This window comes from Pleurodeles waltl, chromosome 11 (genome assembly GCF_031143425.1).
Source record: "Pleurodeles waltl isolate 20211129_DDA chromosome 11, aPleWal1.hap1.20221129, whole genome shotgun sequence".
NCBI lineage: Eukaryota > Metazoa > Chordata > Amphibia > Caudata > Salamandridae > Pleurodeles > Pleurodeles waltl.
In genome coordinates this window covers 965,896,581-965,922,751 of record NC_090450.1, presented here as the reverse complement: position 1 = coordinate 965,922,751, position 26,171 = coordinate 965,896,581, and the positions used below count along the sequence as shown (strand labels likewise).

At 39.6% G+C, this 26,171-nt stretch overlaps 1 protein-coding gene across 1 annotated transcript in view; it reads right to left on the bottom strand.

Annotated features, from left to right (window-relative positions):
- Positions 1-10,200: 10,200 nt before the first annotated feature.
- The window catches only part of LOC138265178 (immunoglobulin lambda-1 light chain-like), a 392,354-nt gene continuing 376,383 nt past the window's right edge, over positions 10,201-26,171 (bottom strand). Inside the window, exons 3-4 of the mRNA XM_069212720.1 lie at positions 16,409-16,443; positions 10,201-10,865 (exon numbers count right to left, since the gene is read on the bottom strand). Of these exons, the coding sequence (XP_069068821.1) occupies positions 10,543-10,865; positions 16,409-16,443 (358 nt within the window). The 3' untranslated portion in view covers positions 10,201-10,542. The remainder of the gene's footprint in view (positions 10,866-16,408; positions 16,444-26,171) is intronic.

Below are 26,171 nucleotides of genomic sequence, written 5' to 3'. Positions count from 1 at the left end.
ACATACTTTTAGTCAAAACATGTGACAGCCACTGAGCTGTTGGGTATGATCGATAATTTAAGATATGGCACTTTTGAAAGTCACCAAGCTGTGCAATAATTTTATTGGATCTATCATGAATTTTCAATATTATCTACAACTGACCTTTGACATTCTATCGTCTGTTGTCAAAATCTTTGTACTATTCATTAATCAATCTATTCATGCAAGCAAATAAATATCCAACAGAAACACATCTGTTTCGCAATGAGTCTCACACCAAAAGATGCTTTGACAAAGAAAACTTTAACATTTAGTCTGTCATTAGATCTAGATATCTACCTAAGGGAGTTCAATTTTGATTACAACTATCTGTTTAACCATGTGCTGTGCATACTAAAATAAAAGGGAGTGATTTCCAGATGCAATACCAATAAATTAGAGTGGGTGAAGGAGCCGATTGGATTTGAATGATATCTTATCTACGCTGTGTCAGATAAGTGGGGTCTTATTTTCTGGTCTGAAGAAGGGAGACATTAGAGTTAACTAATAGCTGCACTTTTTTATCTACCTGAGTTGCTCAGCATTGTCAAGGGAAAACCAGGGACACTTAAACAGCATAGACTCTCTGATATTAATGCACATTCAAACAAATTAACTACAAAATAGAAAGAAATACATTTTCAAAATATTATGTGATGAAAAACACAAATTTTATTGACAATACAAAAGAAACTAAAGGAGCCACAGAATGGATCAGCTGTTTCTCATTAATGGTTCATATGGGCTTAAATGGTTGAATTACTTCCTGAAAAGGAGATATTACAAGTTAAATGTTGAATATGATTGATGAAAGATTACAGTAGAGACTATTTTGTAATGACTCACGTTGACACCAGCATTTAATGTGCTTCTTCTCATGGAAGTTGTAGGTTATTTACCGTAAAAATGCTGCAGGTCAAAAAACTATATATCACCAAAGCGTTAGAAGGAGCTGACTCAACTTTCACTGGCAATTAGCTGGTGCTCAACATTAAACACATTCTGATTTCTTGACAGATTTTGCAAAGCTCTTTCCCTGGTGGGTGACCTGACAGGTAACTTCCTTGTTTGTGCTCCAGTCCGTGGTGGGCAGAGACAGGTAACTGCTGGCCATGAACAGATTATTTTCACTCTGTTTAGTAGCTCTGCTTTTCTCTACTCCATTGGTAATTGTTTGCCCACCAACTGTCCAGGTCACATCCACAGAGGCCGGGTAGAAGTCCTGGTAAAGGCACACCACAGTGGACTTGTCTTTTTCTACCTCCTCCTGAGAGGGTGGGAAGATGCTCAGAGTAGGACCCTTTGTCTCACCGGCTGCAAGAAAAGTAGGAAAATTGTCAGAAATTGGGATAAATATAAGTATTTCGTTTTGGCATGTCTTGGTTAGCTGTCTTTGTCAAGCGCAATTGCAAAGGAAACCTTGTTCACCAGTGAATATTTTTGAAATGTTCCATCAGGATGTATGTCTGTAACATCTACTAAATGGTTTTTAGACCAAACAATATCATGGCATCATCTGACCTATGTAATAAAGCATGAAAAATATAGTTTTTTGGCAAAAGAATTATCTGAAGTGAAAACTTCACTTCAGCAGTCGTTTGAGATGATTGTCTTCTGATGTAAGTTATGGGTTTGAATAAAGACTTTCATAGTGTCTCAGAACAGTTACGTGTTTTATGCATGTGAGGATCTGAATTTCATAAAAGAAATTCAGAGAGAAAATGCTCTAGAAGTAGAAACATAATCAGGTTGTATGAAAACTGTCTGTCATTATCCCTAAGACTAATTAGCAGTAGCAGTACAATCGGTGCTGCTGGGGACACAGATGACAATCCAAATAATGTATCTGAAATAAATGTTAAAAAGATATGTATGCATCCCAAGTCCAAATGAAACACAGGTTTAGTTGCACTTTAGGAATGATATAGGAGGGCTAATCTCCAGCACCAGCCTATATTTCCCTAAATTCAATTGCTTTTCTACAACATGGTAATTTGCTGCAATTTGTTCAGGCAATCATTTTTAGAAATACAAAATGTATTTCTTTTTTGTGGGAAAGAAAAGGATTATTGAACAGCTAAATAAAAAGTGAGCAAACTCTTCTAGAGAACATTAAAAGCAATCCGGCAGCTGAGCGACCTCTGATCTAATAAGATGTATTATTAAAAGCTGATTAGAAGATTGCATTTGACACAAGGTGTTGGTACAAAAAGACTGATTTAAGGTTTATTCTGAAACACAGAACTTTACAACTTCAAAACGGGTTTGAACTTTGGCAGCTCCATTTTGTACCTACACACACATTTTTTGTCAAAGTGCTATGCTTAGTGCAACGCTATCTCTCTACAGTAGCACATTTATAAATTTAGTATTGCTGGTGTTCATGGGAGCTGACTGACCTAAAAACTGAGCAATCAGATGAAGTTTCCTTTCTGACATAGCACATACTGGGAAGCAACTCACATTTTATATTCATAATGTGCAATATTTAACAATATTAACAAACATGAAAATGGGTTGTTTTCTAGGATTATGCTAGAATATTGCAGTTCCAGCAACAATATCAATAATAAGAGTTGTTATTCAGTGTTAATTATTTCACAAGCCTTAGAAGATAAAATATGGAGTCAATGAAGACTTTCAAAAGTTTAGAGCTGAACTCTCATAGAGAGAACTTTGAAGTCAATGCAATGCTATATTGCAATATTTTAAATGATCAAAATATTATCTTTACTTTCTACCGTTATCAGATATCTATAACTTTTCCAACTGTTAGATGGGCACAAAACACGGTCCAAATGGTAGCTCTCTCATTTGGATTATAAACTCAATAAATACAAAGAACTTGGTAGGGTTTATATCAAATCATAGTTGTTGGGATAGTTTATTCAATTTACTGAATAGTCCATTAAATACTACATGTATTTGAAATGTCCCGAGTTAAACTGGTTTTCCTTTTCTATCTCTTTTGTAAAGTGGAATAACTCAGGATAAATGCTGTTAAATATAGAAAATGCATCCAAGAAATTAAAAAATATATGTTTTAGAATACAAAAAGCAATATCGTCACAGTAGATATTGAATACAGGAAAACACATTAAACATTCTCAAAAGATATGTATTTTTGAAATGTGTTTGAATAGACATAGCTGCAAACAACCAGTTGTCTTAGTGTTAATGATGTTGCACTTTAGATTGAGGTTGACTAATAACAATATGGGGCACTAAATCACTTCATCTTAGCTTATTACAAAAAGGATGATAAAAGATAAACAACATATATTCAGTAGAAATCCAGTCAGAGGAAATGGGCAGCATAAACATGAAAACATGAATAAAGATCCCCAGGTATATTTATTTTGCTTTGTCAGCATTTATCCTATGTTTAAATGCTCTAAAATTAGACAGGGATTGGAGGCAGAACGAAAAGAACTATCCCACTAAAGACACCATCATTTGGTTGATTGTTGAACCCAGAAAACAAACCAAGGGATAACTAGTGACCTATTGCCTAATTAGTCATTGGATCAAAGATCGTTCCCAATAAAGTACATAGAATGTTATTTCCTGAGCACATTAAGTAAACATGGAAATATAAAAAATATCATGAGAATTACTTATTTCCATCCTAATGACAAGTTTGGCAAAAGTCAAGATTTGCGCAGAGAAATGCATAAAATGAATATCATGAGATATATTTGAAAACTCTCACCTGAGGAAATTTTTATCATTTACTTTTTGAAAGGGAAAAGAACGATGAATATTGCTTGTAAAAAATGAAACATGCAGGCATTGCTGCAAAACAACACTGATTCTACATGCTATGTCTTATAACTAGAAAATAATTCTATAACTATACATTATTTCCGCACCTAGCTAATACTGAACACCATAGTATTAGTAATACTGGATGCTGCATTACCCGATCATTTCTCTAGACAACACATAATGAGATCCAACATATTTTGCGGATATCTTAATACTAGCAGATGGTAAAAAAGAAAAATAAGGAAACCAATACTATTTTACAAAATATTAACTTGCAGTCAAAGTAGATGATATTAATTCTGTCACTTACTTAGGACATTCAGCTGGGTTCCTCCACCGAAGATAAACACACTGTGCCACAAGACTGTGCACAAACCCAGCCAAATGCAGGGTAGCATTTGGAGTTAGATTTAGGATTGATGGCTGTATGCTTCTCAATAAACTTATGATACAGAACTCCAAAAACAGTCTTTTGGCTTCCAATACCTGAAGCTGTTTTATTCCCTACTCTAGTTCTTCCTAAGAACAGTGTTCTTTCTAGAATATAGTTTAACATTTCTTAAGCGTTTCTACAACATAAGGATGATATTAAATGGTTTCTAGACGTAGGACAATCTCCAATCAGTCAAATGCTCTTTCTGTCGTTTAGACTTGGCACTGGTAGTCCAATTTTTGAATTATTTGAGAAAAGAATGACTAACATATTTGCAAATGAATGCTTTTAGGTAGAGTGAAATCAATAGGATATGAACATTTTGGCACCTTTAACTAGACTGATGGAACACAAAATATTCTAAATTTAAGAAACTGTGTTCAAGGTGTGAGTTCAATCTCTCATAAAACAAAAAGGAAATCAATTTTGCAGCAACATAATAAAGCTCAAAGTACGTCCCTAGAAACTGCTGTGTATTAATAGTATTTAAAGATATTTTTTAAATGCTGATGCCAATTTGTAGGGTAACAGTACTTTCTACCTAACAGAATCAAAATATCATTCTAGATTGCTAATAGTAAAACAGACAGAGATTTCTGACAATAAATATCCTAGAAGAATACAAGAATATAAAAATGCAAATTATGACATTTAGTAGCAACCAGTCAAAATTACATATCAAAATGCTATGAGTGTGGATGCAATATTAGAAATATGAATTATTACATTCATAAGCAAGATCTGTTCACATTCAAGTAATGAAAATAGAAAAATATAGGGGAAAATGTATGTTAGACTAAAGCAGTTCTTCAAAATATTGTACAGTGATGATTCTGTTACTTACTTAGGACGTTCAGCTGGGTTCCTCCACCAAAGATATACCCACAGTGCTACAGTGCTGATCACAAACCAGCAATTCACAGGGTAGTAGCTACAGTACAGTGTATTTTAGATTTAACTTCATGTACAGTTAATGAATTGTTACAGATGCAGTGAGGCACTGCAAAGACTATCTGCATCAACAGGTGCAGCAAAATAAAGGATGGGTGGAACATCATCTGGTGATATAGAGTAGAAGGCACAAATAGGAAATATAAGCAGTATATGCAGTAGTTAAAATAGATGGGAATTGACAGAGCTCCATTGTCTCCATTAACAAATACCATATTGCTTAGGTACATTCAAGCTCGAAAACAATTGTTCTCACCATCTTTAAAATTCTATGGGATGCAGATAAAAATCCAGCATCTGTCATCATCATCGTCCCCTCACAAAAATACAACTGCTGTTGCTATCGAACCCTTGATACTTTATTGAGGTATCTGCGTTCTTGAGACATTCTATAGAGCTCTTTTAGAGCATTGCATAATTTTGGAAAGCTATTTACACTGCAATATGATTTGAAGTCATAGTAACACAGATTTCTTTTTTTTACAGGTTTACCAAAATAATCCTTAAATGTCTTGACCTAATACATTGTATTTTTTTCCCAATTATATTTCAAATGATCTAACAGATTGACCACAGCCATAAACGTTTTCTGTATTTCTCCTGTTCCTGATCAGACAACTTTTATTTCTTCAGAATCCTGCTATTTTTTGTAAGATCGGAATCCCATACATTTTCCATAGAGTTTCTAAAATTGTAAATAACGTGTTTGGAAGGAATATAAACAGCAAGAATAGTTTCCAGACCTAAGGCAATGCACACCTAACTTATGGTTGCAACATTTCATAATCTAAGCCCATTGTAACTTGATCTGAAGGAAATGTGAAATAAAGCCTCTGGATGCACAAAAAGATATTGGTTCTTGGTTGTTGTTTCTAGACAACATGACATAAGAGTGGGACTCAAATGTCTGTAAAAGACTGCAAAATTTGATATTCAGTACAGATTTCAACTGAGACTGAGGGTAGTGTGAACTAAAGCCCCTGGATGAACAAAAAAAACACTTTAATCATTAATACAAGAACGCATTTTCACTATATAATGAGATAAATAAGTTCTAGTTACATAGAAATATGTTTCACTGAATTATTGTACACTGCAAACCATTTGCTGATATGCCTTTTTCACTACTCTCCCTTCACTCTCTTTCTGCCATTGCAATTGCAAAATCCACATTGTGTATAACACTTTGTTGCTTTGCAGCTCAGTTCATGAAATGAAAATCACTTACATAAAATATGAATGTCTTTTTTTCTTTAACAGGTTTTCTTCTAAACTTTCACTCTATCAATTATAGACTATTTCCTCACAATGGAATTATTTTCCCACATAATTATACTTTTTCATTATATTCAGCAATGCAGAAGCTCCTTGATATAGACACTTTGACATTATCCTACTTTTGGAATCTGTTGAGAAAATATATTTCCTAGGAAATGCATATTTGTTAAAATAGTCTATAGTTTTAAACATAATATATGTCTGATCCTTAAAAAATTACTTTTATGGGCATTATTTTCACTCTACCTAGCAATGGTCAATGCAATTAAATCTAACTAAATGAACTTTTTTTATACCAAGAGTAGATGGATATACATATGTACATGCCAATCAGGTAAAGAATTATATATAGATTCAGAGACAAATAATGCAAAACTGAAGAAGGTTGTAAAGAAACATCCTTGAAAAGTAAAGTAGATAATGAATGGTGCTACTTACAAAGGACATTTAGCTGGGTGCCTCCACCGAAGATCCACCACTGTGATGTATAGCTGTACAAAAACTGTCTCCGCATGATGTGACACAACAGGAGATCAGCAGACAATTATCAATGTGATATTATGGCAAATCCTTCTTGACTGATAATTGAGGGCCTCATGACTCTATCATAGAAGAAACGCTTGTACCCATAAAGTGGTGCATCAGTTGGGTGAACTGTCAGGTAGAAATCTGCTTATCTCTGTCATGTTCTTAACAAAATGTCCATGGACAGAATTTATAACCATTGTTAGCACAAAAGGATGGGACATTTTGTTATGCCTTCAGTGGGTAAAAGGTTGGAATATGGATTTTGTGATGGTCTACTAACTTTTAGAAGGCAAGGATTTAAACATGTGTTCTCTTTGTTTTGACTTACCTTGCTAACCATCCACAATTTATTAGCAAGATCAACAAATCATAGCCCCCAAATTACTTATTGTGTTCATAATCTTAAATATTATCATATGCTCATCCAATATACTTGGACTACATTGTTCATAGGCTTGGCAGATGAATTGAGGAAAGACAATCAGCTCAATGTACTGCCTTTAGGTTCAGCAAATGTAACAATGAGCCTGAGGGTCACTTTGTAAACCAAAGTCCCAGATGCCTGCTGGGTTTTCTTATTGCTAAAAGTCCATATCTAGTAGTGGTGCTCTTCTTGAATTAAACACCTATGGGCGATTGTCAAATAGTCACAGTTGAAGGAATAGCAGAATTCATTTCCTGGACTTAGAAAGGAAACGCACTTTTCTGATCATAATATTTTAACAGATAGTTACATCTAATAAATATCTAGAGGGCAAATTTATCCTAAATACTATTTTCATTGAGCTGTGTTATAAAATGCGTAGGCAAGGGCAGCAATGATATCCAAAGTGAGCAGTGTGTATCTGATCCCTGACAAACTGCTAAGATGATGAGCCCTTTCTGAATGTCCCTAGTGTTGAATGCCTTCTTTAAGAATCCTTTATTGTAGATATTCATATGTTCCATGTTTGATCCACCAATTGACTTTGTAATTTTTTATGGTGTGAAAAATTTATTAATTTAGTATAGATGTATAGAATATTGAAAGGTTTACTGTACCTTGCATGTACTTCCTATCTATTCCCAAAGGCAAGAGTTGCACAGGTAAGACAGGCTACATCCTGTGTATCATAACTTTACTTTTCTTACCTACATACCATCCTAAACTCAGTGTGTCATGTCTGGTTCATGTGGGCTGCAACTTCATATCTAGTGCTCTTATGAAACAATATGGGCTGCCTCCTAAATACAACCAAAATAAAAATACTTATATTTCTACCAATTATGAGGGCTTCTGTCATGTTACTGGCCCCATTTAAAGTTGTGTACTATTGAAATATTATCACATATGTGCTGGAAGTAGTCGCACTAAAGCAAAATCCACTAATGGAATTCACTTGTGGATTGTTTTCCATGGGCTTCTTCTTGCTCTATAAACTGTAAGATTTAGCACATGTACCCACTGCAAATCGAGGCTAATATTTCACTGATGGCTTGTAGTCCTGGAAAACCGAAAGCAGAGAAAGAGATAGACACACTCTTTACAATTGCCTAAAAATCTGTAATCATAGTTTGAGCAATTAAATGAGGGTTATATTTTGATGGTTATTTGTCTCAATCTCATTTGGTGAAGATTTAAGTGTGTTACTCTTGGTTCCCTACTTAGACCATAATCAATTTTCTGCAGATTATCTACTCCCTGTGGTTTATTGTGTTATTCTCCACACCATGTACTCAAGGAAACAGACTCATTGACCAACACCTATTTTTCTTTCACACAACCTCTTGCTCCCATATCAAACAACCTCTCAAACCCAATTTCCTCATCTACCTTATTCCCTTGTTTTTTACAGTCTTCTCTTTCTAATTTTCCTTCATTCTTCAGTTACACTTTCTTACTTGCTTTTCAGTTTAGCTATGCTGCTAATCCTTATCAGAGCTTACATTCACCTCAGGGTTCTTAAGCCCATTTTTCTCTTCCTCTTTCTATTCCACTCCTCACCTCTGTTTACATTTACTATTCTCCTCTGCCATATCTTTTCATTCTTACTCTACACTTCTCTTCTGCTCTGCTCTACTCAAGAGATCCCCTTTTTTTAATATCTATTTTAACACGTTAAGCTTTTCTAAGTGACCCCACACTATTCTAATCAATTCAGTCTCCAGAATGACCTTATTTATATAGTTGAGGATTTTCATTGTCGCCTCTTCATCGGTCCCAATCTTCTATTTCATCATTGTGTTTGTTATATTTCTTTGTGTAAGATCATATTCATAAAGTGCAGTAATCACCTTAATAAAAAACACCTTGATTTTAGAAAAGCAATAGATGTAACTTGTGGTAGATCAGTATCAGTACACTGGTTAAAATATTGCAAAGATTGTAATGCATTTCTGAATGTTACGTATTGCGCGGTGTATCTCTCTGAATAGATAGCACCTTCCAGGTATTGCCCCTAAGTCAAATAACAAACATGTTCCATTATAAGCCTCATTATTCTTAGAAGAGTTAGCAAGTTTTGATATGTATATCGTGAGATATTTGAAACATGAAATTGTAATCTGTTTCACATACTTTTAGTCAAAACATGTGACAGCCACTGAGCTGTTAGGTATGATCGATAATTTAAGATATGGCACTTTTGAAAGTCATCAAGCTGTGCAATAATTTTATTGGATCTATCATGAATTTTCAATATTATCTACAACTGACCTTTGACATTCTATCGTCTGTTGTCAAAATCTTTGTTCTATTCATTAATCAATCTATTCATGCAAGCAAATAAATATCCAACAGAAACACATCTGTTTCGCAATGACTCTCACACCAAAAGATGCTTTGACAAAGAAAACTTTAACATTTAGTCTGTCATTAGATCTAGTTATCTACCTATGAGAGTTCAATTTTGATTACAACTATCTGTTTAACCATGTGCTGTGCATACTAAAATAAAAGGGAGTGATTTCCAGATGCAATACCAATAAATTAGAGTGGGTGAAGGAGCCGATTGGATTTGAATGATATCTTATCTACGCTGCGTCAGATAAGTAGGGTCTTATTTTCTGGTCAGAAGAAGGGAGACATTAGAGTTAACTAATAGCTGCACTTTTTTATCTACCTGAGTTGCTCAGCATTGTCAAGGGAAAACCAGGGACATTTAAACAGCATAGACTCTCTGATATTAATGCACATTCAAACAAATTAACTACAAAATAGAAAGAAATACATTTTCAAAATATTGTGTGATGAAAAACACAAGTTTTATTGACAATACAAAAGAAACTAAAGGAACCACAGAATGGATCAGCTGTTTCTCATTAATGGTTCATATGGGCTTAAATGGTTGAATTACTTCCTGAAAAGGAGATATTACAAGTTAAATGTTGAATATGATTGATGAAAAATTACAGTGGAGACTATTTTGTAATGACTCACGTTGACACCAGCATTTAATGTGCTTCTTCTCATGGAAGTTGCAGGTTATTTACTGTAAAAATGCTGCAGGTCAAAAAACTATATATCACCAAAGCGTTAGAAGGAGCTGACTCAACTTTCACTGGCAATTAGCTGGTGCTCAACATTAAACACATTCTGATTTCTTGACAGATTTTGAAAAGCTGTTTCCCTGGTGGTTGACCTGACATGTGACTTCCTTGTTTGTGCTCCAGTCCGTGGTGGGCAGAGACAGGTAACTGCTGGCCATGAACAGATTATTTTCACTCTGTTTAGTAGCTCTGCTTTTCTCTACTCCATTGGTAATTGTTTGCCCACCAACTGTCCAGGTCACATCCACAGAGGCCGGATAGAAGTCCTGGTAAAGGCACACCACAGTGGACTTGTCTTTTTCTACCTCCTCCTGAGAGGGTGGGAAGATGCTCAGAGTAGGACCCTTTGTCTCACCGGCTGCAAGAAAAGTAGGAAAATTGTCAGAAATTGGGATAAATATAAGTATTTTGTTATGTCATGTCTTGGTTAGCTGTCTTTGTCAAGCACAATTGCAAAGGAAACATTGTTCACCAGTGAATATGTTTGAAATGTTCCATCAGGATGTATGTCTGTAACATCTACTAAATGGTTTTTAGACCAAACAATATCATGGCATCATCTGACCTATGTAATAAAGCATGAAAAATATAGTTTTTTGACAAAAGAATTATCTGAAGTGAAAACTTCACTTCAGCAGTCGTTTGAGATGATTGTCTTCTGATGTCAGTTATGGGTTTGAATAAAGACTTTCATAGTGTCTCAGAACAGTTATGTGTTTTATGCATGGGAGGATATGAATTTCATAAAAGAAATTCAGAGAGAAAATGCTCTAGAAGTAGAAACATAATCAGGTTGTATGAAAACTGTCTGTCATTATCCCTAAGACTAATTAGCAGTAGTAGTACAATCGGTGCTGCTGGGGACACAGAGTGACAATCCAAATAATGTATCTGAAATAAATGTTAAAAAGATATGTATGCATCCCAAGTCCAAATGAAACACAGGTTTAGGTGTACTTTAGGAATTGTATAGGAGGGCTAATCTCCAGCACCAGCCTATATTTCCTTAAATTCAATTGCTTTTCTACAACATGGTAATTTGCTGCAATTTGTTCAGGCAATCATTTTTAGAAATACAAAATGTATTTCTTTTTTGTGGGAAAGAAAAGGATTATTGAACAGCTAAATAAAAAGTGAGCAAACTCTTCTAGAGAACATTAAAAGCAATCCGGCAGCTGAGCGACCTCTGATCAAATAAGATGTATTATTAAAAGCTGATTAGAAGACTGCATTTGACACAAGGTGTTGGGACAAAAAGACTGGTTTAAGGTTTATTCTGAAAGCACAGAACTTTACAACTTCAAAACGGGTTTGAACTTTGGCAGCTCCATTTTGTACCTACACACACATTTTTTGTTAAAGTGCTATGCTTAGTGCAACGCTATCTCTCTACAGTAGCACATTTATAAATTTAGTATTGCAGGTGTTCATGTGAGCTGACTGACCTAAAAACTGAGCAATCAGATGAAAATTCCTTTCTGACATAGCACATACTGGGAAGCAACTCACATTTTATATTCATAATGTGCAATATTTAACAATATTAACAAACATGAAAATGGGTTGTTTTCTAGGATTAAGTGCTAGAATATTGCAGTTCCAGCAACAATATCAATAATAAGAGTTGTTATTCAGTGTTAACTATTTCACAAGCCTTAGAAGATAAAATATGGAGTCAATGAAGACTTTCAAAAGTTTAGAGCTGAACTCTCATAGAGAGAACTTTGAAGTCAATGCAATGCTATATTGCAATATTTTAAATGATCAATATATTATCTTTACTTTCTACCGTTATCAGATATCTATAACTTTTCCAACTGTTAGATGGGCACAAAACACGGTCCAAATGGTAGCTCTCTCATTTGGATTATAAACTCAATAAATACAAAGAACTTGGTAGGGTTTATATCAAATCATCGTTGTTGGGATAGTTTATTCAATTTACTGAATAGTCCATTAAATACTACATATATTTGAAATGTCCCGAGTTAAACTGGTTTTCCTTTTCTATCTCTTTTGTAAAGTGGAATAACTCAGGATAAATGCTGTTAAATATATAAAATGCATCCAAGAAATTAAAAAATATATGTTTTAGAATACAAAAAGCAATATCGTCTCAGTAGATATTGAATACAGGAAAACACATTAAACATTCTCAAAAGATATGTATTTTTGAAATGTGTTTGAATAGACATAGCTGCAAACAACCAGTTGTCTTAGTGTTAATGATGTTGCACTTTAGATTGAGGTTGACTAATAACAATATGGGGCACTAAATCACTTCATCTTAGCTTATTACAAAAAGGATGATAAAAGATAAACAACATATATTCAGTAGAAATCCAGTCAGAGGAAATGGGCAGCATAAACATGAAAACATGAATAAAGATCCCCAGGTATATTTATTTTGCTTTGTCAGCATTTATCCTATGTTTAAATGCTCTAAAATTAGACAGGGATTGGAGGCAGAACGAAAAGAACTATCCCACTGAAGACACCATCATTTGGTTGATTGTTGAACCCAGAAAACCAACCAAGGGATAACTAGTGACCTATTGCCTAATTAGTCATTGGATCACAGATCGTTCCCAATAAAGTACATAGAATGTTATTTCCTGAGCACATTAAGTAAACATGGAAATATAAAAAATATCATGAGAATTACTTATTTCCATCCTAATGACAAGTTTGGCAAAAGTCAAGATTTGCGCAGAGAAAAGCATAAAATGAATATCATGAGATGTATTTGAAAACTCTCACCTGAGGAAATTTTTATCATTTACTTTTTGAAAGGGAAAAGAACGATTAATATTGCTTGTAAAAAATGAAACATGCAGGCATTGCTGCAAACAACACTGATTCTACATGCTATGTCTTATAACTAGAAAATAATTCTATAACTATACATTATTTCCGCACCTAGCTAATACTGAACACCATAGTATTAGTAATACTGGATGCTGCATTACCCGACCATTTCTCTAGACAACACATATTGAGATCCAACATATTTTGCGGATATCTTAATAATAGCAGATGGTAAAAAAGAAAAATAAGGAAGCCAATACTATTTTACAAAATATTAACTTGCAGTCAAAGTAGCTGATATTAATTCTGTCACTTACTTAGGACATTCAGCTGGGTTCCTCCACCGAAGATAAACACACTGTGCCACAAGACTGTGCACAAACCCAGCCAAATGCAGGGTAGCATTTGGAGTTAGATTTAGGATTGATGGCTGTATGCTTCTCAATAAACTTATGATACAGAACTCCAAAAACAGTCTTTTGGCTTCCAATACCTGAAGCTGTTTTATTCCTACTCTAGTTCTTCCTAAGAACAGTGTTCTTTCTAGAATATAGTGTAACAATTCTTAAGCTTTTCTACAACATAAGGATGATATTAAATGGTTTCTAGATGTAGGACAATCTCCAATCAGTCAAATGCTCTTTCTGTCGTTTAGACTTGGCACTGGTAGTCCAATTTTTTAATTATCTGAGAAAAGAATGAGTAACATATTTGCAAATGAATGCTTTTAGGTAGAGTGAAATCAATAGGATATGAACATTTTGGCACCTTTAACTAGACTGATGGAACACAAAATATTCTAAATTTAAGAAACTGTGTTCAAGGTGTGAGTTCAATCTCTCACAAAACAAAAAGGAAATCAATTTTGCAGCAACATAATAAAGCTCAAAGTACGTCCCTAGAAACTGCTGTGTATTAATAGTATTTAAAGATATTTTTTAAATTGTGTTACCAATTTGTAGGGAAACAGTACTCTCTACCTAAAAGAATCAAAATATCATTCTAGATTGCTAATAGTAAAACAGATAGAGATTTCTGACAATAAATATCCTAGAAGAATACAAGAATATAAAAATGCAAATTATGACATTTAGTAGCAACGCAGTCAAAATTATATATCAAAATGCTATGAGTGTGGATACAATATTAGAAATATGAATTGTTACATTCATAAGCATGATCTGTTCACATTCAAGTAATGAAAATAGAAAAATATAGGGAAAATGTATGTTAGACTAAAGCAGTTCTTTAAAATATTGTACAGTGATGATTCTGTTACTTACTTAGGACGTTCAGCTGGGTTCCTCCACCAAAGATATACCCACAGTGCTACAGTGCTGATCACAAACCAGCAATTCACAGGGTAGTAGCTACAGCACAGTGTATTTTAGATTTAACTTCATGTACAGTTAATGAATTGTTACAGATGCAGTGAGGCACTGCAAAGACTATCTGCATCAACAGGTGCAGCAAAATAAAGGATGGGTGGAACATCATCTGGTGATATAGAGTAGAAGGAACCAATAGGAAATATAAGCAGTATATGCAGTAGTTAAAATAGATGGGAATTGACAGAGCTCCATTGTCTCCATTAACAAATACTATATTGCGTCGGTACATTCAAGCTCGAAAACAATTGTTCTCACCATCTTTAAAATTCTATGGGATGCAGATAAAAATCCAGCATCTGTCATCATCATCTTCCCCTCACAAAAATACAACTGCTGTTGCTATCGAACCCTTGATACTTTATTGAGGTATCTGCGTTCTTGAGACATTCTATAGAGCTCTTTAGAGCATTGCATCATTTTGGAAAGCTATTTACACTGCAATATGATTTGCAGTTATAGTAACACAGATTTGTTTTTTTACAGGTTGACCAAATAATCCTTAAATGTCTTGTGCTAATACATTGTATTTTTTTCCCAATTATATTTCAAATGATCTAACAGATTGACCACAGCCATAAACGTTTTCTGTATTTCTCCTGTTCCTGATCAGACAACTTTTATTTCTTCAGAATCCTGCTATTTTTTGTAAGATCGGAATCCCATACATTTTCCATAGAGTTTCTAAAATTGTAAATAACGTGTTTGGAAGGAATATAAACAGCAAGAATAGTTTCCAGACCTAAGACAATGCACACCTAACTCATGGTTGCAACATTTTATAATCTAAGCCCATTGTAACTTGATCTGAAGGAAATGTGAAATAAAGCCTCTGGATGCACAAAAAGATATTGGTTCTTGGTTGTTGTTTCTAGACAACATGACATAAGAGTTGGACTCAAAAGTCTGCTAAAAGACTGCAAAGTTTGATATTCAGTACAGATTTCAACTGAGACTGAGGGTAGTGTGAACTAAAGCCCCTGGATGAACAAAAAAAATCACTTTAATCATTAATACAAGAACGCCTTTTCACAATATAATGAGATAAATAAGTTCTAGTTACATAGAAATATGTTTCACTGAATTATTGTACACTGCAAACCATTTGCTGATATGCCTTTTCCCTACTCTCCCTTCACTCTCTTTCTGCCATTGCAATTGCAAAATCCACATTGTGTATAACAAGTTGTTGCTTTGCAGCTCAGTTCATGAAATTAAAATCACAAACATAAAATACAAATGTATCTTTTGCTTTAACAAGTTTTTGTTCAAAACTTTCACTCAGTCAGTTATACACCTTTTCCTCCCAATGGAATTTTCTTCCCAATTAATGATCCTTTTTCATTATATTCAGCAATTCAGATGGTCATTCATATAGTTTTTTGACATTATCACACTTTTGGAATCTGTTCAGAAAGTATATTTCCTAGGAAATGCATATTTGTCAAAATAGTGTATAGTTGTAAACATTATATATGCCTGCTCCTTACACATGCACTTTTATGGGCATTATTTACACTCTACATAGGAATATAAACTGCAATTAAATCTAATTAAATATATGTTTTCACACCAAGAGTAGATGGGTGTACCTATGTACATGTCCATCAGGTAAAGAATTATATATAGATTGAGAGACAATGCAAAACTGAAGAAGGTTATAAAGAAAATTAATTTAAAATAGATAATGAATGGTGCTACTTACAAAGGACGTTCAGTTGGGTGCCTCCACCGAAGATCCACCACTGTGATGTATAGCTGTACAAAAACTGTCTCTGCATGATGTCACAGAACAGAAGATCAGAAGACAATTATCAATGTGATAATATGGCAAATCCTTATTGACTGATTATTGAGGGCCACATGACGCTATTGTAAAGGAAATGCCAGGACCCATATAGTGGTGCATCAGTTGGGTGAACTGTCAGGTAGAAATCTGCTTATCTCTGTCATGTTCTTAACAAAATTTCCATGGATAGAATTTATAACCATTGTTAGCACAACAGGATGGGATATTTTGTTACACCTTGAGTGGGTAAAAGTTTGGAGTATGGATTTTGTGATGGTCTGATAACTTTTAGAAGGGAATCAGGTAAACATGTGTCCTCTATGTTTTGACTTACCTTGCTAACCATTAACAATTTGTTAGCAAGATCAACAAATCATAGCCCCAAATTACGTATTGTGTTCATAATCTTAAATAGTATAATTTGCTCCTCTCATATTCTTGACTACATTGTTTTTAGGCTTGGCAGTAGAATCGTTGAGAGACAATCAGCTCAATTTACTGCCTTTTGTTTCAGCATAAGTAATAATGAGTCAGAGGGTCTCTTTGTAAACCAAAGTCCCAGAGGCCTGCTGGATTTTGTTCTTCCTAAAAGTCTACATCTAGTAGCGGTGCTCTTGTTGGATTAAACACCTATGGGAGATTGTCAAATAATCACAGTTGAAGGAATAGCAGAATTAATTTCCTGAATTTAGAAAGGAGAACACATTTTTCTAATCATGATATTTTAACAAATATTCCCATCTAATAAATATCTAGAGGGCATTTTTATCAAATATATCCTAAATGCTGTTTTCATCGAGCTGAGTTGGAAAATGCATGGTCAAGGGCAGCTATTATATCTAAAGTGAGCAGTGTATATCTGGTCCCTGACAAACTGCTAAAATGATGAGCCACTTCTCAACGTCAGTAGCAGTAAAACATTGCCTCTGACCTTGTTGTATGCCTTCTTTAAGAGTCCTTCATTGTAGATATTCCTATGTTCCACTTTAGATCCACCAATTACTTTGGGGGTTATTCTAACTTTGGAGGAGTGTTAATCCGTCCCAAAAGTGACGGTAAAGTGACTGATATACCACCAGCCGTATTACGAGTTCCATAGGATATAATGGACTCGTAATAAGCCTGGTGGTAAATCCGTCACTTTTCCGTCACTTTTGGGACGGATTAACACCTCCTCCAAAGTTAGAATAACCCTCTTTGTCATTTGTCATGGCGTGAACAATATATTAATTTAGTATAAATGTACAGAATGCTGAAAAGTTTACGGTACCTTGCATGTTCTTTCTATCTATTCCTAAAGGCACGATTTGCAAAAATAGGACAGGCTACATCCTGTGTATCACTTATTTACTTTTTTTTATCTACATGCCATCCTAAACTCAGTGTGTCATGTCTGGTTCATGTGGCCTTCAATTTCATATCTGGTGATCTTCTGAAACAGTATGGGCTAATAACTCCTCAATGCAACCAGAATCATGATACTTATGTTTCTACTAGTTATGAGGGCTTCTGTCAGGTTACTGGCCCCATTTAAAGTTGTGTGCCATTGAAATATTCTCACATTTGTGCTGGAAGTAGTCACTCTAAAGCAAAATCTACTGATGGAATTCACTAGTGGATTACTTTCCATGGACTTCTAATTGTAAGATTTACCACAAACACCCAATATAAATGTAGGCTAATGTTTCATTGCTGTTTTGAAGTGCCGGAAAACCGATAGCAGTGAACGAGATACGACACACTCTTCACAATTGGCTAAAAATCTATACAAAGAATCATGGTTTGACCATTTAACTGAAGGTTGTCTTATTTGTCTCAATCTCATTTGGTGAAAATAAAATTGAGTAATTCTTGGTTCTTTACTTAGACTACAATCAACTCCCTGCACATTACCAAGCCTCTATGTCCTGTTGTATAGTGTGTTACTCTTCACGCCATGTGCTCAAGGAAATTGATTCATTCACCAACACATACTTTTCTTTCACACAACCTCTTGTTCCCATCTCATACATCCTCTCAAACCCTATTTCTTCATCGACCATATTATATAACTTTTTAAGTGACCCCTTTCTCATCTTCCTCCATTCTTCAGTTACCCTTTCTCTCTTACTTACTTTTCAATTTAGCTATGCTACCAACCTTTATCAGAACTTACATCCACTCATTGGCCTTTAGTCCCTTTTTCTCTTCCTCTTTTTACCTCTGTTCACATTTACTGTTCTCGCCTGACATATCTTTCCATTCACACTCTACTTTTCCCTTCTCCTCTGCTGTGCTCCTGAGCTTTCTATTTCAAGTATATATTTTAACATTTTGTGTTTCTCGTTCATTCTTTTTTCTAGGTAACACCCATACTATTCTATTCAAATCTGTCTTCACTATTATCTTATTTAAATAGTTGAAGATGTTCATTATCGCCTCATCATTAGTCCCTTTCTTCTCTTTACTTAAAGTGTTTGGTATATTTCTTTACGTTCCCTCAAATAGATAGAGTACAATAAACACCTCAATAGAGCACCCAGTTTAGGACTATTGTAAAGCTAACTGCAAATCTCAGTAAGAGAGTCCTCCATCTTATACAATACTAAAGTGAAAACAAAGACCATACATTAATATTGAAATGCATCAATAATGCATCCATCTGCAGACCAATACAATCATGCAATTAAACAAGAGGAAAATGTTAGAAGATAAACGCCCTCATTACGAGTTTGGCGGTCAGCGTACCGCCGCGGTGGAGCTGGGGGCTGCACTGCCGCGGGCCCGGTGGTGAAGACCGCCATATCACAAGTCCTAGGAAGGTACCTGCAGAACACAGCCAAGTCACCATTTGGCCTGCCACAGCGGAAGGGCTGGCGCGCCAGGCATCAGCCATCTCCAGCCTGGCGGTTAGGCAGTATCCCACAACCAGGTTGCACCGTCAGGATTTCCGGGGCGGACCCACCGCCATCAAAACCCTGGCGGAAACTAACAATATATATGGGAACACCTACCTTCAGGAACACAGGCACGTCCGTAGGTGCAATGGCATGTGCATTGCAATTCCTTCCAATCCTCTACCTGGCCATGGAACTCCCAGACTAGCGATGGCGACGACGACACCAACCGTACACCAGCCTAGCACACACTGGAGGGAATGATGTTAGTACACAAACACACAATAAACACACACCACACGTGAAGCCATGCCCACACACACATGGAAATAAACACCCGTACCAGCACACACACACACATACACACATGCATACACGCCAATACCCACAACCACCACTCATACATGTTTAAGGAAAGCCAGGACTAGGTAGGCAAGATCAACACCAATGGTGTAATGCTGCATAAATATACAATATAGCAAAGGTGTGCAATAAAAAAAGAACATATAGGTCCAAGGGCCAGTCCAAAATCCATAGTGCCCAGAGCACATTGGGCATAAGCTGATGCCCCAACTTGACTCCTGACTGCAAACTGCTGGCCTCCACAGGGCAGGGGCATCAATGGGGTATGCAGGCACCTCAGTGGTGTTGGGGCTTTGGGCTTGGAGGGGGGGGTCCTTCCATCTGGCCAGGAGGGGGGGTCCTTAGGGGTGGACTTTGATGGGGGGTCCTTGGGCTTGCCCTTGGAGGAGGGAACTTAGCCAGGGGGGCCTGGGCTTGGAAGTGGAGGGAGTGGGCTTGGCCTGGGAAGTGGAGGGAGTGGGCTTGGGCTTGGGTCTGGCAACAGGAGCAGTGGACGTGACAATGGCGGAAGTGGCAGGTCGTGGAGGGGCAGGGGCAGTGGCAGACTGGGATGCGGAAGGGAGGGGCATAGGAAGGGTAGCAGGGGGTTTGGGGAACAGAGACTAGGTCAGTGGTGGGGAACAGGGAAAACTCTAGGAGGATAAATTTTTGGGGGACACATTGGAGGTCAATGGAAAGACGTTTGGGAGTGGAGGAAGTGAGTATAGTTTTGAGGTGTGTACGTGGATGTGCCATTGGTACAGGTGCGTGGGTGGATGTAATGTGTGTGCTGGGGGACTGTTGAGCGGGTGTGTGTGCATCTAGATGTACTGGGAGGAGGTGGGGAGGAGATGCAGAGAGATGGCAGGGAGAAGTGTGAGTGTATTTTGGGGTGGTGTCTGCAGGTAGGGTGGATGTGCTGCATGTAGGTGTGTTGACAGTCATAGTGTCTGTGCCAGTGGTGTATGGGGTGCATGAATGGGGGTCAGAAGATGTGAAGATGGTGGCAGTGAGGGCACATGTGGCAGGAAGAGTGACTGATGTGATGCTGACAGCAGGTGTGAGTGGTGTGTCGCCTGTGAAGGGGAGGTGGATGGGGAGTCGGTGCAGGGTGTGGATGTTGTCATGTCTGCAAGTGTTTGTTGAGTGTGTGCATGGCGGTGGTGGTGTCTGTGGTGCTTATGTCTGTCCTTGTGTACCATGTCTGTTGATGTGGATGCATGTGGGTCAATAGGTGTGCTTTGGATGGGTGAGGGGAGAGGGATGTGGGATTGGGAACAGGTAGTGGAGGGGGGATGAAAGAAGAAGGGACACTGGCTGCCTCAAGGAGGAGGACAGAGCCTGAAACAATCTCTGTAGGCCAGACAAGGCACCGTGAATGCCTTTCAGGAATGCATTGCACTGTTGCATCTTGGATGCCATCCCTGGATGGGATCCACGATAGTTGTCTGCCCCAGAGAGATGGACCTCAGGAGGTCAATAGCCTCCTCGTTGAGGGCAGCAAGTCATTTGATGTCATGCCATGATACAATATGCCCACCTTTGAACATCCTACAACTTGGTAACACCATGGGGGAAACCGCAACAATGCACATGTCAACCGCTGATGGTCTGACTGATGCATATATCTACATAAGGAGTGTCATACCCATCACACCTGTCCAGTACCTGCCCACTACCCATGGCCATTGAGACAGGCATGCAAAGGACTGCACACCTAACAGGATCCTGCATGACTAGTTGGCAGGCCTCCTTGGCTATTGTCAAGTAGCACTGTCACCACTTGGTGCACCCACCCCAAAATACATGCAGCGCCTGCCAGCTGAATGAGGTCATGGATACACCCCTGTCACAGTGTTTGACCAGGACCAATCACAATGCCCTGACACCCCAAGTCTAAGGATCCTGTTGCCATGTGCTGGCAAGCACATCTAGCAAGTAGGTGGCCACACAGTTCCTATATTGAAGGAGTCTGCCCTGCGACCACTGACTGCATAGCATTACTTACACCTATCATGTCAATCTTTCCCAGATGGACACAACCAATAGTGGAGATCATAGTACCTTGCATCCACCCCACAGCTACCCAATGGTGGCCACCCAGAGCCACCATGTCAACATATGTGGCAAGTAAGAGTGAGTACTTAGCCCCATGGGGCTGCTGTGATGCCCTCAAGCGCCAACTCACCTCAGGGTAGGCCACCGCCAATATGCAGGCAATTAAGGGGATTTAGGGTCTGACAGGCACCCCTCCCTGGTTGGGAGGACGTCCCCAGCTGGGCCTCCGTGGTCTTCTGGGCCCAGCATCAGGTCCTCCCATCGCTTTCTGCACTAGGTGCTCCACTGGGCATGGACCCTCAGGGTCCGCATTTGAATGGCGATGGCTCACCAAATGCCCTTCTTCCAATGGGCGCTGACCTACATGGGTGACACAGACAGAAGAACACAGTCCTGTCCCTGGCACAGTAGTGGACAGCACACATCACACTTTCACACCCACAAGTCGTCAGCCAAAGTAGCCCTAGGCCCCTCACCCATGTCCATGCTCCATTCACACTGCCACTTACCAAGACCCCCATACGCACAACTCACATAGAGGGTAATGACAATTTATTTCATGATTTTCTTTTTGGGTTATTTTTTTTTTCTCACCTTTCATCACTTGTACACAACATACAAATGAATCCTGATGATAGTGCCGGTGCTACCGAGGATTTCTAGAGGGCAATGACAATGGGCTCACCTGCTGCTATGGTGCCCCATACAACTGTCCATACAGGGGCAGGACCCCGTCCATGAGGCGGCTCCAACTCTTCCTGGGTGAAAGCTGGGGCCCTGTCTCCTGCAGGACATGGCATTTTGGCTACCAGAGTCAGTACACAGCAGCAAATGCAGTGGACGTCTTCAGTGCACGAGGTTTAGGAGTCAAGTGAGCAGGGACATATGAAATGTTGGTCACGGCCGCCGTGGACATCACCGTCACCGCCGGCGGCGATCACCATTGGCTCCTGCCTCCCATTGGCAACAGTGTGAATCAATGGTGAGTTGCATGGTGGTTATGATCGCCTACCGCCATGACGTGTTATACCGGTGGGATGATCTCACTTCCACCTGTCCCATGCATGCAGACAGGCAGCTACCATTTTACATTTCCAATGTGTATTGTGTGTAAAAGTTAGTGCGTCATGCGTCTATGGTGCACGACATTGTACATACTTTCTCCTGTTCCCAGGTACTATGCACGGTTGAGGATGAGGACTGCACCGGTGTACAGGCCCCTAGTCGACCTTGCCAACTTGGAGGAGCATCACATCATCCAGACCTATCGCCTGAACCGTGTGACCATTATAGAACTGGTGGCCCAGTTGGAGCCGGATCTGTCGCCTGCCATTGGCCATCCCTATGCCGTCCCTCACACAGTGCAGGTGTTGTCAGTCCTCCACTACCTTGCCTCAGGCTCCTTCCAGGTCACAGTGAGCCTCGCAGCTGGGATATCACAGCCCATGTTCAGCAACATCCTGAGGGATGTACTGTGTGCCCTGATTAAACATATGTCCAGCTACATCCGGTTCCCCCGACGTGCAGAATTGCCCACTGTCAAAACTGCGTTCTACATGTAATTGGGGCCGTTGATGGCACTCACATTGCCTTGGTGTCACCCAGGAGGAATCAAAAGGTGTACAGCAACTGCAAAAACTTTCATTCAGTCAATGTGCAGGCGGTGTGTCTTGTGGACCAGTACATCTCCCAGGTGACGGCCAGGTTCCCCGGCTCTGTGCATGATTCCTACATTCTGAGGAACAGCAGCGTCCCACACATGATGGTACCACTCCAGAGGGACCGGGCCTGGCTTGTCAGTATTTACCCCAGCATAAGTGTGGCTCTCAGCTCTCTGCACCCTTATGTCCCTGCCCTATTGCTGATGGAGGGGACATGTGGAGTGATAAAGAGGAGGATGATGAGGATGCAGCTGACTCCAGGGCAGAGCTGATTCAACATTACTTCGGCTGAGATGCAGGTATGTGTAAACTGTGTGGTATGTCTCTTCTACAACTATCTGCCATTCCCCTAATGGCACCTTTTGTTTGTGGCAACTGACGCTATTGGTTGCAGCTCTGACTCTGGGTGGTTGGGGGATGTCACATGTGTCCATAACTTAGGTAGTCACAGTGTACAAGTCAGGGCCATAGTTAGGCAGCTGTTGTGCTGGTGCACTGGTGCCATCAATGTGTATGTAGTATGTCCCTGAGCTGCCAGTGCAGGTGCCATGTGTGTGCCACACAGGGTTGTTGCATGTGTGCAGCATCAACCTTGGGTGGCAGTGCTACATTGTTGTTGGTGGCAGTGGGTATGGGGTCAGGTCTGGCGCTGGGTGCTGTGCGGGTTGAACCATTGGGTTGGTATGTGTTGTTATTGTGTGTGGGTACAGGCCATATGGTTGAGGACCTGACTGGCATATCTTCAATGGATTCCTGTTCCTACAGTGCATTTGTGTGGAGTTGGCATCTGTGACTCCTACAGTGATTGTTGTCCCTGTCTTCCTCTACTTTCAGGACAATGTTGTGGTGTTCTGTGGTCCCTGCTTGGCCTGTTGCCCCCATTGACATATATGTCCAGCCACTGCCTGCTACACGTCCGTCCTCCCGGGATTTTGCTCCCCCCTCTGTCACCCTCCCATGAATGTGCTGGGTGATGGGTTGGCAGTTGTACACGTATTACCAGTTCCATGCGTACTCATGACAGATAAATAAGTAGACATGAACTGTGCTCAATTGTTGTTAATTTGGTATGTACAAGTGTAAGGGGTGATGAGTGGGGTCATGGCGGCGGAGAACATCAGAGTGGTGAGTCGAGCTGTAGGTAGTCTGGGTCCAGTGTGCTGGAAATGGGTAGACGGAGATGTGTGAGTGGACATTCAACACAGTGTCACATTCACACACAAGGGAGAATGTTCAGGAGAGGGTCACTTCCTGACGGTAGTGGTGGTCTTGCCATCATGTCTGGCTGTATGTCTAGTTGGACGTCCTCGCTTGTGTGGGGGTTCCTCAGCTACAGGGGTCGGGTTGCTGGTGTCCTGCGAGTCCTGTGGCAGAGCCTCCATGCCACTGGCTGCCGCTGACATGGCCAATGGTAGGGTCCTGCTGCTGGGTGGTGGGTTCACGAATGAAAGTGGTCAGGCCCCTAATCACTCCTACTATGGAGGCCATGGTGGTATTGTGGGCCTGCCACTGCTGCATGGCCTCCTGATAGTATTGCCCCTGCAGCCTCTGGGTCTCCTGCACAGTTGCAAGGATTTGGACCACTGTCTCGTGGGGGTGCTGATATTCACCCAGGATTTGGTTGAGGCCCTCCTGGGTAGTCAGCTGGTGTGGCTGTGCTGACCCTTGGCACACGATTCCTCTCACACTACCCTGGGTCCCCTGTGACTGTGTCCCTGGTACATTGTGCCCACTCCCAGTAGCAGCAGGGCCTTCATAGTCTAGGGTGGGTGCCCTTGACTCTGGCCTCTGTACTATGGGGCACACCACTGATTGATGGGCCCCTGGGGGCGCAGGTTTGGGGTTCAGGTTCTGGCCGTGGTGTGGAAATGGTTGCCACATGGGTACGGGCGTCCGGTGTATCCAGGGTGGGTGTGCCGTTGATGGACTATCCAGTGGTCCCAGATGGCCCGGGCAAGTTGTCCCCATTCAGACATCCAGTGGGGCCTTCATCCTGGGGAGGGCTGTCTGTGCCAGGCATTCTTTGGAGGGTGCCAGTGACAGGGTACCTGTGGATGGATACGGTAGATGTAAATTGTGTGACTGTAGTTGTTATGTCCCTGTTGTGATGCATGCAGTGGCTCGACTAGCTTCCCAGTGCTGACATTGACAGCTGCTTCACTGCAGACATTGATTTGGTTAGGATTGTGGGTGTTGTGGTTCTTCACATTGGTGTTGACATCCATGCATTAGGGGTGTGTGTGTGTATGGATGGTGGAAGTGGAGTGGGGTGACATGCAGAGGAGGGGTGTGGGGTGTTTGGTACGGGGGCAGTGGGGTGGGTAGCAGTGGGTTGGAGAGTTTTTAGGAGCCATGCTGAGCATGGGTGGTTGGTATTTGGGGGGTATTGCTGACTTACCAGAGTTAGAGCCCTCCACTGATGCCAGTCAGGCCCTCGGGATGCAAGATGTCCATGACCTTCTCCTCCCAGGATGTCAACTGGAGGAGAGGAGGTGGGGGCCCACCGCCAGTCTTGTTTCTAGCTATCCTCTGCCTGGACGCCATGGATCGGACCTTCCCCTTGAGGTCCTTCCACCTCTTTCTGATGTCCTCCCTTGTGCGTGGGTATGTGCCAACTACATTGACCCTGTTGATGATTCTCTGCCACAACTCGGTCTTTTTGGCTATAGATGTTTGCTGTACTTGCACTCCCATGAGCTGTGGCTCGACTCTGATGATCTCGTCCACCATGACCTGCAACTC